Source organism: Saccostrea echinata, unplaced genomic scaffold (assembly GCF_033153115.1).
Source record: "Saccostrea echinata isolate AGI-Se365-2 ecotype Australia unplaced genomic scaffold, CSIRO_AGI_Sech_v1 ptg000054l, whole genome shotgun sequence".
Classification (NCBI taxonomy): Eukaryota; Metazoa; Mollusca; class Bivalvia; order Ostreida; family Ostreidae; genus Saccostrea; species Saccostrea echinata.
In genome coordinates, this window is record NW_026889803.1 from 3,681,740 (window position 1) to 3,698,268 (window position 16,529).

Sequence of the window (16,529 nt, forward strand, 5' to 3'; positions counted from 1 at the left end):
AACAATAGGTTTTTTTGCAATATCAATTTAATGTCTCTTCTATTTCATTACAACCCCTTCTTTTGGAAATCAGAAGCAATATCAATCACACATTAACAATGTGAAAGGAGACTCAAAGGAAAGATTTAAAATCAGACATTATTTCAACATGATGTACACTTGTCTGATAAACTATGTACACATCTCATCAGCAAAGAAAATGACAAGTCAGGTACTGGGGCATAATCTTTAAACAAACTCAATGAAAATATTGAATGTATCTTTTTTCAGAGACATACAGAAAACATTAACAGGAAATAACCATGTTTTTACTACTATATTCATCTATTAAAATTTACACAGAGTTAACAGAAAAAAAATTCCCAAAAGACACTTTGCTTAACATGGTGCTTATAAATCACATTAACAGAGAGATTTATATCATTATTATATCCGTAGATACTCTATTATCACATGAAATCAAAGACAGAAAAAATGTACAAAAATATTGACAAGAATAATTTACACTTGCATATTATTATAGGCAGTATGTCTCCAGAGGAAAATAAAATATATAAATTATAGCAATTGCACCAAAACAGCAACATTCAACATGCACACAACATACATTCTATGGTTTCTTATTGGCTATTACTGAATGGGTTTTTAACTTGTTCATTCTGGTAATGAAAAAAAAAGTCCAGCAAGGTTAAATAGCACCAGAGGTTTTCTTCTATCAGTAATAATGCAAAGAATCAAATACAATCATTTCATGATTCTCTCTTTCTGACAGCAAATTCACCATGTGGACACATAAATGAGCAATTGATGCAGTCCTATCTGCAGTAAAAAATGCACAGTTTTACACAGCCTTTTTAGTTCTGGTTTTAAACCATGGTTTATTCCGGATGAATTGGTTGGCATTCACACCAAACAGTAACTAAAATGCTCACATTAAGCATAGAAATTTATAAACATTCACTTGAAACAATCTGCAACAATATGATTTTCCATTAAGAATAGGGATCATGAATATGGCTTTAAATCACCTCACATGGAATATGGATAAACAAACACGATCCATTCCATTGAAATGTAATGAATGTTTTCACAAGAAGCAATCCTTTTCACTGAAAATCCACAGATAAATAGATATATATTCCCACCCCCAATTTCTTTAAGATCTACAATATGATTATTCTCAGCTATCACTCATATCTTCAGCTTCTCGTAGCCAAGTGAAGAACTGTACCACTTGTTTCATTGCCACTCCCTTTCCTTCTTGTTCATTAGGGTCCTTACTTTTCTCCCACTGATTAAATCCATCCTCAGAAATAATGTCCTCATCATACAAGGTATCAAACAGTGTTCGCAACACTCCTGTGGAATTAAAAAAAAAAAGCATTGGAAATGAACTGTCCGATCTCTCTCTCTCTCAAAATTCATCGTTATTTACCTATTCTTATCATTTGATGCATTACAATATTCAAACCATTCCAATTAGAATTTACCTTGTGGATGCTCCAATTTGTGTACCAGGACTTGTAAAGCATATAAAGCTTGCAATTCAGACTCTGCCCGGTGATCCAAGTATTTCTGAAGCAAATCTCCTCTGGTTTTGATAACCTCTGGATTCACACGTGCACTACTTCCAACCCCTATTAAACAAAAATCCATACATTAACATGCATATTTGTAATTACTTCCAAAAAGAAGATTCATTTAGTGACTGATTATCAACATACCAGATATTGCACTATCACAAACTGCAGTCATCAAGGCACGGATAAATTTGTTGCCCTTAACGGTTATCTCATCTACACTCTCCTATAAGCAAAACACAACACAATTATGACACTACGATAAATTTAAAACCTCCTTTCATGCAAGCAACTTATAATAATAAGCAATTTTTTTGATGCACTAGACATTTACACATACCTCAATCCAATCAAATATCGCTTCATTATCAGCCTTTTCCTTTGTGAGCAGCTGCTGCAGTTTCTCTAGGACTTTTTCTATGGGTATGGAGACTGTTGGTGTGCTTGGTTGACTGTCATCTCCAGCAGTAAATTCAAGCTTCTGTAAATTCAGCGAGAACAATATTACACACACAAAAAGCTTTCTAGCCATCTTGATAATACTTCAGGAAATGAAACAATTCGTAAGTAAATAATCAAAATGACAAGCATTTTTTGAAATATCTTACTAGCCAATTAAAAGTTTAATATGCTAAGAATATTTAATCAACTGTCCTGCCACACTTACTTGATCTTTGATGAACTTTTCAACATTATTTGCTGACATGAACTCATCCCACTGTAGACTAGACTGTCTCCATAGAGATCCAACCTTCTTGTGGCCCTTAAAAACAAATAAAATAAAATTACAGGACTGTTTAATGCAAAAAAGTTACAATGTTTTTTAAGTTTTATGAAACTTTTGATTAAGAATAGAAGAAAAAAAATTGTTCAAAGCCTTTTGTTTCAAATTTTTGTTATAATTCTCAATTGCAGCAAAAATAAAAGCAAATTGTAAAATGCAACTTCAGGAACGAGGAAAATGGTCTTCAGTTTTGTCAGAAGAATATAACAGTCATCACAAGTTGCATCTAAGTTTGCTTTTTCTAGAAAGTGGTCTGTAAATTTGCAACTACAGTCTAATTTGAGCCATGATAACTAGTAACAAGTAGGTCACTAAAAATCACATGATGCTTTACCAACTACAGTTTCAGGTAATGATAATTGAGTATTTTTTGTGGCACTGTACATATACAGTACCTCTCTATGACTAGCAGCATGTAGAACCTCAGCAACCAGAAGACCAGCTTTGTTGTTCTCTTTCAGAGGTTCAGCAGCTTTTCTGAGGAAGTTGAGGGGGACACTTCCATCTTGAACCATTGGACCGATGAGCTCACCGAAGTACTGCCATATTTTTGGAATGTCAATTTCCATGTCTTCAGCATACTGAAGAATTTCTGTAAGCCTACACGTGTAAAATAAAAAAAAAAAATTTAATGGATGAGAAAGGGGGTTACAAGTATATAAGGTAAAAACGGCTGAACTCATCTTTATATATAGTTATCAATATTACTTTAATTTTCAGATAATATTTTCTCCTATGTTTTGAAATAAACCTACCCTTGAATATATACAGGGACAGATAACACATTCTTTTTGACTAGATCATGTAAGAGATGGCCTGTCTGACTCCTTGCTATACTGGACCTCTCCAAGATGTAGTTCACAGCTGTGCTAACAAATGTATGCATAACAGTGGGAGACTTCAGCTCCTCCACACAAAGAATGGCCTCCTGCAGAAAATAATATCGAAGAAATTTACTCAGACTAAAATCATTATTAAAATTTTCCTCTACAATTATATGTGCTCCTCTCTACCTTGATATCCTGTACATGCAGATATTCATCCAGAATGGCCTTAGTTTTCTTCTCCATCTCTTCCTCTGTTAGCTCCTTAGCCACAGGAGGGGCTTGTTTGCTGCTCTTATCAATGTCCGCTCTGCGTGGTTCACGTCCTCTACTGCTCTCTCTACTCTGACCCTGGCGTGGCGTGGTCTGACCACCAACAACATCCCTAAAATCAAAGAACGGCAAACAATTGGAAAATGATTTTTAAAATATGCAATGTTTTTGGCCTCTTACTTCCTGACCTTAACTAGCCACATATAACTGATGAACTCTATTCATATACACTTCACTTTTCATAGTTTTAAAGTTGGAATATCCCCCCCTTCCAAGTGTGATATAATATTCATTGTTCCATCCCTGCTTAACGAATACTCTTTAAATACTTTCAATACTGAACTTTTGTCAATGAGACACTACCTAGCGTATAGAGGTAGGATTCCATTTCATGTGCCACAAATAATCCTATCTCTGAAATGGTACAGTTGTGTGGCGTGAAGTGGATCAAAAACTCTTAGCTTGGAAAGAGTATATTAATATTTCAATTTTACAGTAAACCTGTACAAAAGCTGTCTTACCTAACAGCAGCAAGAGCTCGCTCCTTCTCTTGCTCCATGGAAGATCTTGGAGTAATACCTCGACTCTGTGGACGACCAAATCCTCCACTGCCTCGTCCTCGGCTATCACCTCTGGCAGGGCTAGTTCCAAATCTTCCCCTGTTATCATCTTCAGGCTTACTGAGTGCAGAAAACCTATAGACAACAAAACAGTGTTCTTTTCTTCATTTTACAGCAAAAATCCCACTTCTTTGAAAATACTCAATGGTAACCGAGATTGAACTATTCAGGTTCATAGTAAAATGCTCAATGTTAAAAGGAGTTTGGACTATACTTGCCTGTTGGCTGGTGCATTGGGTTTTTCTTGTTCCTGGGAGTTTCTAGCTCCTCCACCAGTACTTCCTCGCTGCCAGCCAGAGAATCGGTTTGTTCCACCTCCAGGGCCAAGCTGAATATTGGACTCGTCAAGATTTTGCTGTAATTCAATGTAATGTTTTCAATATGACTTTTATACATTTTTAACATAAATTCTGTCGGAACATAATTTCATATTTGAATATTCAGATTTTTGTCAATACCATTTTTACTAATTTAAGCATAGGAAATTGCTGACATCCTTAAAATGATTTGTTTGCAAGAAATCTTAACTGAGTGTATTTTGACAATTAAAATGTGCACCTATAATTTATTACCTTGGTAATTTTGAGCCTTGATGGATCAATGGACTGTCTCTCCACTCTGATGTTAGGTTTGCCCACAGTATTCCAGCCATCACTTGACCCCATTCCTGGTCCAGGTGGGCCTCTTGATCCTGGGAACAAAATCAAGTTTTATGTTTCTTTATATGATCAAAAAACTTGCATTAAACAAGGGGCCCATGGGTCTTAATGGTCACTTGAGTATCATGAGTTTTTCAGGCTATGACCACTTTGGCCCACAAGGAACTGACCTCAGTATGCTGGCATATCATGGCCCTGCTGTTCTCATGAAGAATTTTAAAGATTTTTTCCTATATATTCTCATGTAAAAATTTTATCCCTAGATGTGGCTCCAATCCATCCCTGGTAGCCATGATTTGAACAAACTTGAATATGCGCTATCTGAGACATCCTTCCTTATAAATATGGCAATTCGAAACGACCGATCATTGGCCTGCTGTTTTTTGAGAAGATTTTAAATGTTTTCTTCCTATATATTTCCCTGTAAACTTTCATTCTCTTCAATGGCCCCACCCTCCCCCGGGGATCATGACTTAAACTTGTATCTACACTACATGAGGAAGCTTTCAAATAAGTTTCAACTTTTCTGGCCCAGTGATTCTTGACAAGAATATTTTTTAGTTGACACCTTATTTTTGCTTTTCTTGATTATCTCCCATTGGAAGGGGGCAATGCTCTTCATTTGAACAAACTGGAATCCCCCTCACCCAAGGATACTTTGTGGCAAGTTTGATTGAAATTAGTTTAATGGTTCTTGAGAAGTTGAAGATGTGAAAAGTTTAAGCCTGCCCACATGAAGATGGACAAAAACGGATAGAAATAGGTCACCTGAGTGACTCAGGTAAACTAATGAATATTAATGTATGAATTGCAACTTCAGGAACGAGGAAAATGGTCTTCATATATCTCAGAACAAATAAAACTCATCATAAGTTGCATAATTTACATTTTTTTCTGCTATATTTGGTGAAAGTAAGCTTAATACAAAACTAAAGGCATGTTTAATTTATCAAAGTTTTGCTATGTGTGTGATGTCAGTGTAACTACTGGTTATAAGAGTGCACTAGACTTACCCCTGGCTCCACCCCCTCCTCTTCCTTGAGCTTTCTCCTTTGCTGTGGCCTGCTGTAGAAAGATTTGTCTCTCTTGTTCTTCCTTTTGAGCCTCCTTGTGAATCTGGTCCAATGTTTTGGGATTATTGTCATCTCTTCTTGGAACCCATTTACACTAAAACAAATAACAAAGTTGAACAATTTGACCTTTTAATACAAACATTTCAGTAATTTAAAATAAAAGCAAAATAAAACTCATAGACTTTATATAGTACCAACGCAAGTTTTCATGTTCAAACATCCCCTCACCCCCACCAGCACATACACACATTTAACAAACATTAACAGAACAAAATCAAAATGAACAATGTATTGTAAAACAAAATTTTTTTTTTTTATTTCTCTCACCTTTCTGAGATCAATAACATCTTGCAACATGAATCTCACTCGGGAAGATGTCTTCTTTTCAATAACAATTTTATCCATTTGATTAAAATACTGATCCATTCTTGGCTGAAAAAAAAGAATAAACTTATGTTATCTGTAGTTGCAAAACTGTATACAATACAATGTTGGCCACTATGTTTGGATCACAATTTAAATTAAAAAGCCAAAACCTCAGAAACAAAAGCAGAATTAATAGCATATACATTTCTATGTACATGTAATTGAACAACAGAGATTATTGAATTTTGACGAAGTTCACTTTGCAAACTTCTTTACATGCTGCTTAACTGTACATGTATTTCCTATGTGCAGATTCACAAACTTTGAAAAACAGAGGAAAAAGTTGAGAGTAAATGTTAATTTTTTGATCCATAAATTTAATGAGGGTATCATGGTTACATGGAATATTCCTCATGATATTTGGATTTCATATTTTAATAGGCCGTAAATATGAGGAAAATAGTAGAACAACACAGCCTTTAAAAATCATCTACCCCTACGAAACAACAATACTCAGTCTACACTAAACATATAGGTTTCAGTGGCCTCTCTGCTAAAGACTTTATATTTATTTCAAGATACAAATAATTACCTTGGCTTTATCTGAATCCAATTCTTTTCCAATTGTTGAAAGGAGCCTGCACAGACATTCTAAACTTTCTTCATCCTTAGCTCTCAAAAGCTTAAACAAGCAATCGTGCATTATGTTTTCTGTTAACATCTTCAGGTTAAACAGCTCTCCAATGAACCTTCAATTCAAATAAAATTGTAAGTGAATACATACACTGTACAAGTAAACTGATAACTAAAACCATACTTCAACATCTAAATAATACATGTGGTTTATACAAAACAAGCATGAGATTGTGATAAAATTTGAGCTTGAAAATATTATACCATTGAATGAAACACAAAACCATGTTATTATGTGAATATTTCTTTTAAGATTTAATGTTTCTGATGAAACCATCTGAAGATATTTTCAATCTTTTTTGACATTTCTTCACTTGCATATTCTTTACCTGATATTTCCCAAAGAACGCCTTCTTGCTTTTGTTTCTGAATAATTCAATTCCTCTATTAACTCTTCCTTTTTCTTAGGATCCTTTACAAGATAAGAAAAATAACATTTTTTTTTTCAAATTCTTGTCTAGCATATCATTATGAATTCTATAATTATCAGGGTTCAAAATTAACGATTGTCTGTGTTCAGCTAGAGCATACAATTATATACAACTCTAACAGTACCAATATTTTATGCCTATGATTTGTTCAATTAGACCGCATGATTTTAATGACAAACAAATCTTACAAAGCAAGAGTAGCGTCATGGCAATTCTTCATACATTGTAGTTACTGTTAAGTGCTAATTTACCCATACCATAATAAATAATATAAAGCATTTACCATGTCTCTTTTTATTTTTTTACACTTAGCAAAAACTATTCGCAAACTGTACATGTACATATGCTCATATTTTTTTAAGGTTATGTCCTGAGGATTAAATAGGATTTTGGATAAATATTCTTTCAAAATGTACATGTAGTTATTCAAATAAACAATTTTTGAATAAGTTCAAAATCATCTGGTCAAATGAAATTTGCAGGAACTTATTAGATGGAGAACTTCATATTTTTCTCAATGTTGAGCCTTGATTACATTTGCATAGAATATCAATTACATACCTGTGTTTCATCGATGACTTTTCGTCTTTCTTCCATTTCTTTCTCTGAATCTTTATCTTTTTCAAACTCCTTCTGACATCTGGTCAACAATATTGCACGAAAATTGACAAATTCCCCTTGTTTAGAGGTGGAAGGTACTTTAATCTGCAAAAGGAAGTTAAACTTAATTTCGGAGTTCTAATCATATTGGAAAACTTAAGGACATACGCATTGTACCTTACCTACTGATAATTTTTCAAGATATTCATAAATTAAGATTAAGTGCCATCACATGTAGGGTTGGATACCGGTACATGGTACCAATACCGTACCGAGTAGTTGCTTCAAAAGTACCGGTAAAATACCGTTTCATTTAATACCGGTATTAATAACAGTATTTCTTAATCTTTGAAAGATTTTAATATATTCAAAATTATTTTAGAAAAACGATTCCAGTCTCGCCAAAATCAAATTCTCCGCGCATTGGAAGGGTAGGTTAATTCACGAAATGGATGCTTAGTATGACACTTGCTTTTGGTTGCCGATATTCGAGGTAAATCAATATGTTTTCTTTTTTTTTTAAATTAAAATACATTCACATTAATCATGTTTTAATTTTATTATCAAAAACTGATAATAAATGTAAATTAAAAAGGCAAAATTTCGCAAAAAAGTGATGTGCATCTCTATCCATTTTCTAATGTTTCGTTGTTTAGTGCGACCAAACAAAATGGGTCCTAGCCAACCAGGGAGGTTGTGTATAATAATGTGATTATGTATCTAGTCAAACTAATTCGTTTGAGATTCAATTTATTTGTTTTGTTGATCATTTATTAAAAGGTTGAAATATAAACATAGTTTATAAGCTTACTTATGATTATAGCATTGAAAGGTTGGTGACTGGTGAAAGCGCATTTGTTATAAAATGAACCCGCATTCTAATTCATCAAGGTATAGTACCGTACCGTTAAAAATATCATAACGTTTCAAAAATACCGGTATGGTATCGTACCATTTCATCCTTAACGGTATCTAACCCTAATCACATGTTCGTAGACAAAAAATCAGCATGCTTTACCAGGGCTTTTGAAAAGATATCAATTGATGAAAATTTTTATTTAATTCAAAGAAAAATATACAAAAAATACTAAACATATATTCTAGATGTTTTGTTTATCCAAACTTGTTTTAGAAGAAGTGTACAATAGCATATATAGACATTAAAATATAGCACACAGTTCCTTTAAGTATTGGAACTCTTTAACTCCAGGAAAAAAGACAATAAAGTTCAAACTATGTTGCATATGTCCTTAAACTAAAAATCACAGGGAAAACCTCTCGTTCTTCATCTTGCACATGTACAATATAATCAGTACAAAAAATTGGAGGATTAGACAAAGCATACAGGAGTGAAAAATATTTGAGTTCTCTTCTTCCCTTTACAATGGTGTATGTATTTTGTCTTTCATGGTCAAATACAGTCAAACCTTGTTATCTCAAACTCAATGAAACCAAGAAAAATCTCTGCAATATCCAATGATTCAAGATAAAGGAAGAGTAGCCATGGTTTCAGAGATATCAATGTTTGAGATACAAAAGTTAAGACTTGTCGAAATCCGTCGGTCCTGTCGGCAAGGCCGGTAAAAATTTGTCTGGACTGGACTGAAAACGTCAGTCCAAATGACCGTTTGAAAAAATCGAGCGTGAAACAAATTTAAAGAAGGTCAGGATCGGGATGCGCAACTGAAGGTCACAAACACAGAAGAGATGGCCGTGTGCGCAGCGTAGTGACGATGGTCAATTTAAATTGTTACAGGAAAGACATAAAATATGTTACTTATGTCTCTTATTAAAGACTCTCTATCCTAAGAAAAGAAATTTTTGAGATAAAGGCTGTTGAAGATATTAAACAGCATTTTGGTGCTGTTATTTATTTTCCTTTCTCAGCGTCAAAATTAGGTACATGTATCTGGTCTGACAAAACTTCGTCCAGTCTGACAGAATATTTGACTTTTTCAGACCAAATGTCTGACAGTGATTTCAAAATTTCGACAAGTCTAAAAGTTCAACTTATACATGTATATACATTCAATCCGTCCTCAGACCCAAATTTGGTCACTTTTCTGGTATTGTCCAAGAATGAAATTTTATACATGTATTTTTTTCAATAACTGCCACACTAATGGGGGATACTGAATGACAAATATCTTGTAATAAAAATACAACTCACCATAGCTAGATATCTACACATGCTGGCATATGCAACACTAAATGCAGGTTCACTTATAGCCTGAAAGAAAACACGATAAAATGAAACAATCAAGCCTTGTCTACAACGTCTCAAATCAAAGTACTATAGGTGCCAATCAGAATATGTTTATCACCAGCATCTATCAGACAGGGATAACTTTTAATCATCATTTACACTATACAATGCTGTCGACACATCCTTCCACTAAATGTACTCACTTTTTCAAATATAAGATCAGTTACACCCTTCAATCTTTCCTCTGTGTTAATTTCCATTTCAGAAACTTGCTTCACAAGTGTTTGGAATTTCTGTGGTGTCAATTTGTTGAGGATACTACGGACTCTCTTGTACAAATCCTGAAAAATATGTTAACCTGTAAGTGCCAAAGTCAACCTTTCTCACAAAATGCAGTGTTACATGTATACGACAATGAACTCCACAAAACTACAATCAGAACCAATGCTCTACATAATTTTTAAGACCTGGATAACTTTATGTAGTAATGCATCATGTTACAGTTTCTGTGGGTTCTCATTTCTTATTACAAACAATAAATAATGCTTTTTTCTTGTTTGCTAGAACACTCAGTAGGGCATAATTTAATCTTCCAAATATCACATTGGGTTTGAACATTACAAGGTTACTGAGAAGTGCCATTAAACTTTACTGGTAAATCTGAGTTGATTTCAGTGTTGGCTGTGTTAGAAGTACCTAGCAAACTTAAATCATTGCTGCTATTCATGATTAATATTTGTAAATGTTGTAACACCCTTCATACATATATGTAACTTCACCTCTGTTTTCTTTGTCTCTTCATCAATTTCTGACTGATCCTTCTTTCTTCCCGGCTTCCATGCAGACTCCGCTTTGTGGAGAGTAACTTCCTGTGAGATTGAACCAATAGAAATAACTTTACGAGGGGTGGCTCCTCCTCCTCGACTTCTCTGACTATTGCTTCCTCCTTTTGTCATGGGTGGACCCTGCAAAATTATTGACAGGATAAATTTAACATCTGTAAATTCAATTCTAAAATTTGTCTATTATTCTTTTCTTTTCTTCTTTCTTTTTTTAAAAATGAAGACCAATTTTCAGATAAAGTTTTCAGCAGAATTTCTCTGACAGGGATAACTTTAAATCATCATCTTTGGTTTGACATGGATATTGGTGCATATTTAATCAAAAATCTAAAATCTAAGGTAATTTTCGTTCTACTCACTCTTGATGGGCCTCTCACAAATCCTGGTGTGAAATCAAATGATCGTCCTGGATCCGTATTGAAACTTTGAAAGGATCTACCACCAGGCTGGGAACTATGAGGCTAAAAATGAATTTAAAAAAACATATTAGCAAACTAGAGGTAATGTGAGCATTGAGCTCATAAAATGATACCCCCACTGGCTCTCATATGAGTGTAATGGCAAAGTCCATTTTGCAATGGTTAAACCTCAAATATGTCCAATCAGAACATAATAACACTATGTAAACAAGAGGCCCATGGGCCATCGCTCACCTGAGTAACTTTGGCCATGCTGTTCATTACCAGACTTCCCCCTTGTAATATCTATTGTGGCCCCGCCCTATCCCCGGGGGTCATGATTTGAACAATTTAGAATCTACATTAACCCAGGATGCTTCCACATAAGTTTCAGTTTTTCTGGTCCAGTGGTTCTTGAGAAGAAGATTTTTAAAGATTTTTTCTATATATTTCAATGTAAAACTTGTATTCCCTATTGTGGCCCCGCCCTACCCCTGGGGGTCATGATTTGAACAATTCAGAATCTACACTACCCCAGGATGCTTCCACATAAGTTTCGGCTTTTCTGGCTCAGTGGTTCTTGAGAAGAAGATTTTTAAAGATTCTTCCTATATATTTCAATGTAAAACTTGGATTCCCTAGTGTGGCCCCGCCCTACCCCCGGGGGTCATGATTTGAACAATTTAGAATCTACACCATCCCAGGATGCTTCCACATAAGTTTCAGCTTTTCTGGCTCAGTGGTTCTTGAGAAGAAGATTTTTAAAGATTTTTCCTATATATTTCAATGTACAACTTGTATTCCCTATTGTGGCCCTGCCCTACCCCTGGGGGTCATGATTTGAACAATTTAGAATCTACACTACCCCAAGATGCTTCCACATAAGTTTCAGCTTTTCTGGCCCAGTGGTTCTTGAGAAGATTTTTTAATGACCCCACCCTATATTTGTCTTTTCTTGATTATCTCCCCTTGTAAGGGGACTTGGCCCTTTATTTTAACAATTTAAACTCCCCTTTACCCAAGGGTACTTTGTACAAAGTTTGGTTAAAATTGGCCCAGTGGTTCTTGAGAAGAAGTTGAAAATGTGAAAAGTTTACAGACGGACGGACGACGGACAACGGGTGATCAGATAAGCTCACTTGAGCTTTCAGCTCAGGTGAGCTAAAAAGATTCTGTGAAAGTCTCATTAAATTTGATTCATGGGTATAGGAGTTTCGGATGAAATGGGCATCTCTAATATTATATAAAGAATGACAGTGTCCATGTTTTGCTATGGAAAACCCCAAATATATATCCGATCATAACGAAAAAGAGGAGGTGCACAATGGCACTATGTAATACATGTAAAGATTCTGTGAAAATTTCATTAAATTTTATTCAGTGGTATAGGCGGAGTTGCAGATAAGAGATGGGCATCCCCAAGCGTTATAGAATTATGGAAGGCAATAAATTTGCTAACTCTTTTCAGTAATTTTTTATCGTACCTTGTCCAAGATAATTTCAGGAAGATCTGGTAGACCTGCAGGTTTCTGTGTGGACTCTGAAGAATACTGGATACTGAGAAGGAAATCTCTGTCATATAAGCGCTTTCCCTCGGGATTAAGAGGACTCCACTGGTCTAAAAAGACAAAATCTCCATTAATAGAATTCCTTCTACCAATATCTAATACAAGACAGAAAAGAACCAAAAACAAATGAAAGTCCCTTAACTACACAATAAAAAGAATTCAATTTCTTATAAATGTACCTTCTTTGTACTTATATTTGAGTTCCAGAGTTGCTTTCTCTTCCTCATCAGAAAGATTTGCTTGTTTGTCCTTCTCTTGGTTTTTCTCATTTTCCTCCTGGACCACTTTGTCCTCAATCTTAATTTCTATTTTTGGCACATCTGCTTGGACAGACTCCACATTTTCCTTCTGTTCTACGACATCAGGTGTGGGCTTCATTTCAGGAGGCTGTAAACATAATGATTCACCATTATTACAAGGATTTAAGAAGTTAAATCAAAACTTTTTAAACTGGATGCTTCCATTCCTGAGTTAAACTGGATGCTTCCATTCCCGAGAAAATTGTCTGAATGAAGAGTCTGGATAACTGAAACATTCTTGGTTATGAATGAATATAAATTGTTCCCCATAAATATTTTACAGAAGGTGAAACATCCGAATTATTTGCTTCCGGATAAGAGAGGCTCCAATGTACTATATCACATTTTATTTACACATATTAAAAACATTTAACCTACCAAGCTATCCATGAATGCATCCATGTCAGTTCCTGACATATCTTTCTTGTTCAAATCTTTGGCCTTCTTTTTACTCTTCTTCACATCTAAATAAGAATATTCAAATCATCAATAACATTCCTGCTTATTCATTAAATTTAAGATTACGAGTCTTCTACAAGTTCATTTATACAGTTTGACAGCTTTTAAATAGTTAAACAAGAAAAAAAAAATTCAGAAAGGAAACCAATATGATAAAGTTTCTTTTCTTTTATTGCACTCCATTTTTCATAATCTGAATCTCACTAATGCAAGAATTTGTGTTCTTAATAAGGCAACACTGATTAGAACACAACTTGTTTTCAACCCTCTAGCTCAGAAAATTTTGGCTATTAAAACTGTGCAAAGATTTTTCTGACACACGTTGCAGGTTAACTTATGGCCATCACTTTGGAATCAAATTTCAATGAAAATGTTTCATTCATTTAGAGCATCCACAGTAGGAGTGTTAATTGTAACATGTACATATGTACATTATTAATAAACTTTATTCACATCTGCCTGTAGATGTAAAGACAATCTTAGCACTATGGGTTATTTGCATGTCTAACATCAGCAGCTAATCGAACTTGTTCACTAGGGTACTGTAAGGACTTCCCAATACTTGCATGCATTCATATAATGCGGCATGATTGTCTTGTGAATTTCAGTGACAGTAAACAATGGATAGGGTCAGTAATGCTGCACAAAATAATTACATTACTCTTATATGGATATGTTGTTACTGTACAGAAAGCTACATGTATGTTGATAACTTTTTTTAAATTTTGGATCATTAAGTTTGTATTATGAAATTTGAAATCCAATCTAGTTAAAATTGGATGTTCTGAATCTGCCATCACTTTTCCAACATTTGACAACATCCCATTCAGGGTCAGGGCTATTCCAGCAAAAAATGTACGGGAGGGTTGGACGGCACTTCATATATTTTTGTATGGGTAGTGGGTCTGGAGCAATTAAATTTGTATGGGTGGTTGTCCTCACTTGATATATTTTTAGATGGGTGGTTGTATTTACCCTCACAAATAATCAAGTGCAAAGTACTTCTTTCCTCTCATTTTGTATAAATCGGTAAATACTGATATTTTCGTCCTAAACAGTTGTAAAGTGTGTTTACATTGAAAGTGAAAGTAGAATCGAACGAAACGAAAACAAGGGCAGATAACTATACAAGCATGTGCAACTATGACTGCAATGACTGTATGACAGTGGGTGATTGGAAAACGGATTAGTTGTGCTTTGGACTCCCTGTTCCAGTTTCTTTTCGCTGGTTTAATCAAACATGATTAAATTGGTAAATTAAATGATATTAGAAACAATCAGAAAGATCGTTTTATTTTAAACCGAAAGTAGAAAAAAGACGTTTCTGATAATGAACGTTTTAGAGCATGACTACGGAGTTTGCAAGTCAAATATTTTACTTTATACCACATACAGAGTAAAAGGAAGATGAGATATGAGTTTGAAAACAAAATGAAGTATATTATGTCAAAAACATGCCAGTCCTTAACCATGTTAACCTGTTAAGTGTTAACTTGTCGAACTTGTATGCACCAATGGTCTAAGTTGTTAGATAGGATTTAGAATTCATTAAATATATTTTTTTTAATCAAAGTTTTCACTTCACAGACACTGCCTACAGAAGTTTAGTCCCCCTCCGCCCCCCCCCCCCCAAAAAAAAAGCAGGAATCATTTTGTTATGAACAAGGTGAACAACAATTGTTAAGGATAGCTAGGCTATAATTTACAATATTAATTTTAGTTAATTGTAGGAATGTCATTTCTACTAGGACATGTGTATACATACTTGTAAAAGCTTAATTACCTAAGCTTTACAGACTACAAAGTCATGCATCAGAAGAGATATACAAATCACTATAATAATTAAGGCTTTCAGTGGTGTGTATCATAGGCCTAAAGGAACATATTTTTTTAAGCTGTAGCAGGAACATGGGGAACTGTTTTACAAAAAAACTTATGACTAAGACTAAAAACTTTAGTTGTTCATAAAATCTTACAGAATTTATGTTTCTGTTAAAAATTGTTGGCATAAAACTATCTTATTTTTTTTTTCAAAAAGATTTAAAACATTTTTAAAGTAATGCAAAAAGAAATTTATTTGCATAATAACATTTTGATCTTAGTCATAAATTCTTTTGTAAAACGGGCTTTGGATGGATAGATGTCAAAACCCAACACTCATTCGAAGTCAGATAAATTACAGTACCTGAAAAAGTACATAAAATTTTATTGCATATATATATGTGACACAATTTTTTTTTTTAATTTAGATGGGTGGTTGTATCAAAAGCAATTTTAAATTGATGGGGGGTGGGGTAGAAGGTAATTAAAAATGTATGGGTGGTGGGGTAAAAATAAAAGTGCCTTCCAACCCCCCCATACAATTTTTCCTGGAATAGCCCTCACATCAGAGCGACCTTTTGATTAGCCATGAAATCGCCGTCTCCGATATCTTGGCCTGCAGTTGGGATGCATTTCTTTTTCACAGGCAAACCTAAATGCTCTTAGAGTTTCTTAGTAAACAAAACTATTCATGGCAAAGGCCATGCTATGTAGGAATATGAAGTGTGCGATATCTTGTATAGTTTGTGCATTTTCATTTGCATTATTCAGATAAGAATGGCAGATGGGCAGACCATTAATTCAATTTATACCACAATTAACTTAAATCAACATAAGACAGAATACTGAGCATCAGAAATGTTAAGATGCAGATGCGAACTATTTTTAGAATCATATACAGAAGTGGCCAAAATTTTCATGTTTATTCATAACTGAAGGGTCATGCTGACATGACCCTTTATGGGATGTTGTTTGATGTTTGAAAAGCAGTAGCAGATTCAGAACATCTAATAAATTAATTTCAATTAGATTA

At 34.3% G+C, this 16,529-nt stretch overlaps 1 protein-coding gene across 4 annotated transcripts in view; it reads right to left on the reverse strand.

The window, feature by feature from the left end:
• The window catches only part of LOC133205419 (eukaryotic translation initiation factor 4 gamma 1-like), a 23,811-nt gene continuing 7,282 nt past the window's right edge, over positions 1–16,529 (reverse strand). For all 4 annotated transcript variants that reach the window (XM_061341230.1, XM_061341231.1, XM_061341233.1 and 1 more), the window contains 23 exons: positions 13,595–13,680; positions 13,097–13,304; positions 12,834–12,967; positions 11,311–11,412; positions 10,889–11,074; positions 10,313–10,450; positions 10,074–10,133; positions 7,865–8,008; positions 7,202–7,284; positions 6,772–6,928; positions 6,141–6,245; positions 5,754–5,907; positions 4,654–4,772; positions 4,300–4,436; positions 3,983–4,156; positions 3,378–3,573; positions 3,120–3,292; positions 2,760–2,964; positions 2,248–2,343; positions 1,921–2,061; positions 1,725–1,806; positions 1,491–1,637; positions 1–1,359 (listed from right to left, as the gene is read on the reverse strand). In XM_061341230.1, the coding sequence (XP_061197214.1) occupies positions 1,181–1,359; positions 1,491–1,637; positions 1,725–1,806; positions 1,921–2,061; positions 2,248–2,343; positions 2,760–2,964; positions 3,120–3,292; positions 3,378–3,573; positions 3,983–4,156; positions 4,300–4,436; positions 4,654–4,772; positions 5,754–5,907; positions 6,141–6,245; positions 6,772–6,928; positions 7,202–7,284; positions 7,865–8,008; positions 10,074–10,133; positions 10,313–10,450; positions 10,889–11,074; positions 11,311–11,412; positions 12,834–12,967; positions 13,097–13,304; positions 13,595–13,680 (3,206 nt within the window). In that variant the 3' untranslated portion in view covers positions 1–1,180. The remainder of the gene's footprint in view (positions 1,360–1,490; positions 1,638–1,724; positions 1,807–1,920; positions 2,062–2,247; positions 2,344–2,759; positions 2,965–3,119; positions 3,293–3,377; positions 3,574–3,982; positions 4,157–4,299; positions 4,437–4,653; positions 4,773–5,753; positions 5,908–6,140; positions 6,246–6,771; positions 6,929–7,201; positions 7,285–7,864; positions 8,009–10,073; positions 10,134–10,312; positions 10,451–10,888; positions 11,075–11,310; positions 11,413–12,833; positions 12,968–13,096; positions 13,305–13,594; positions 13,681–16,529) is intronic.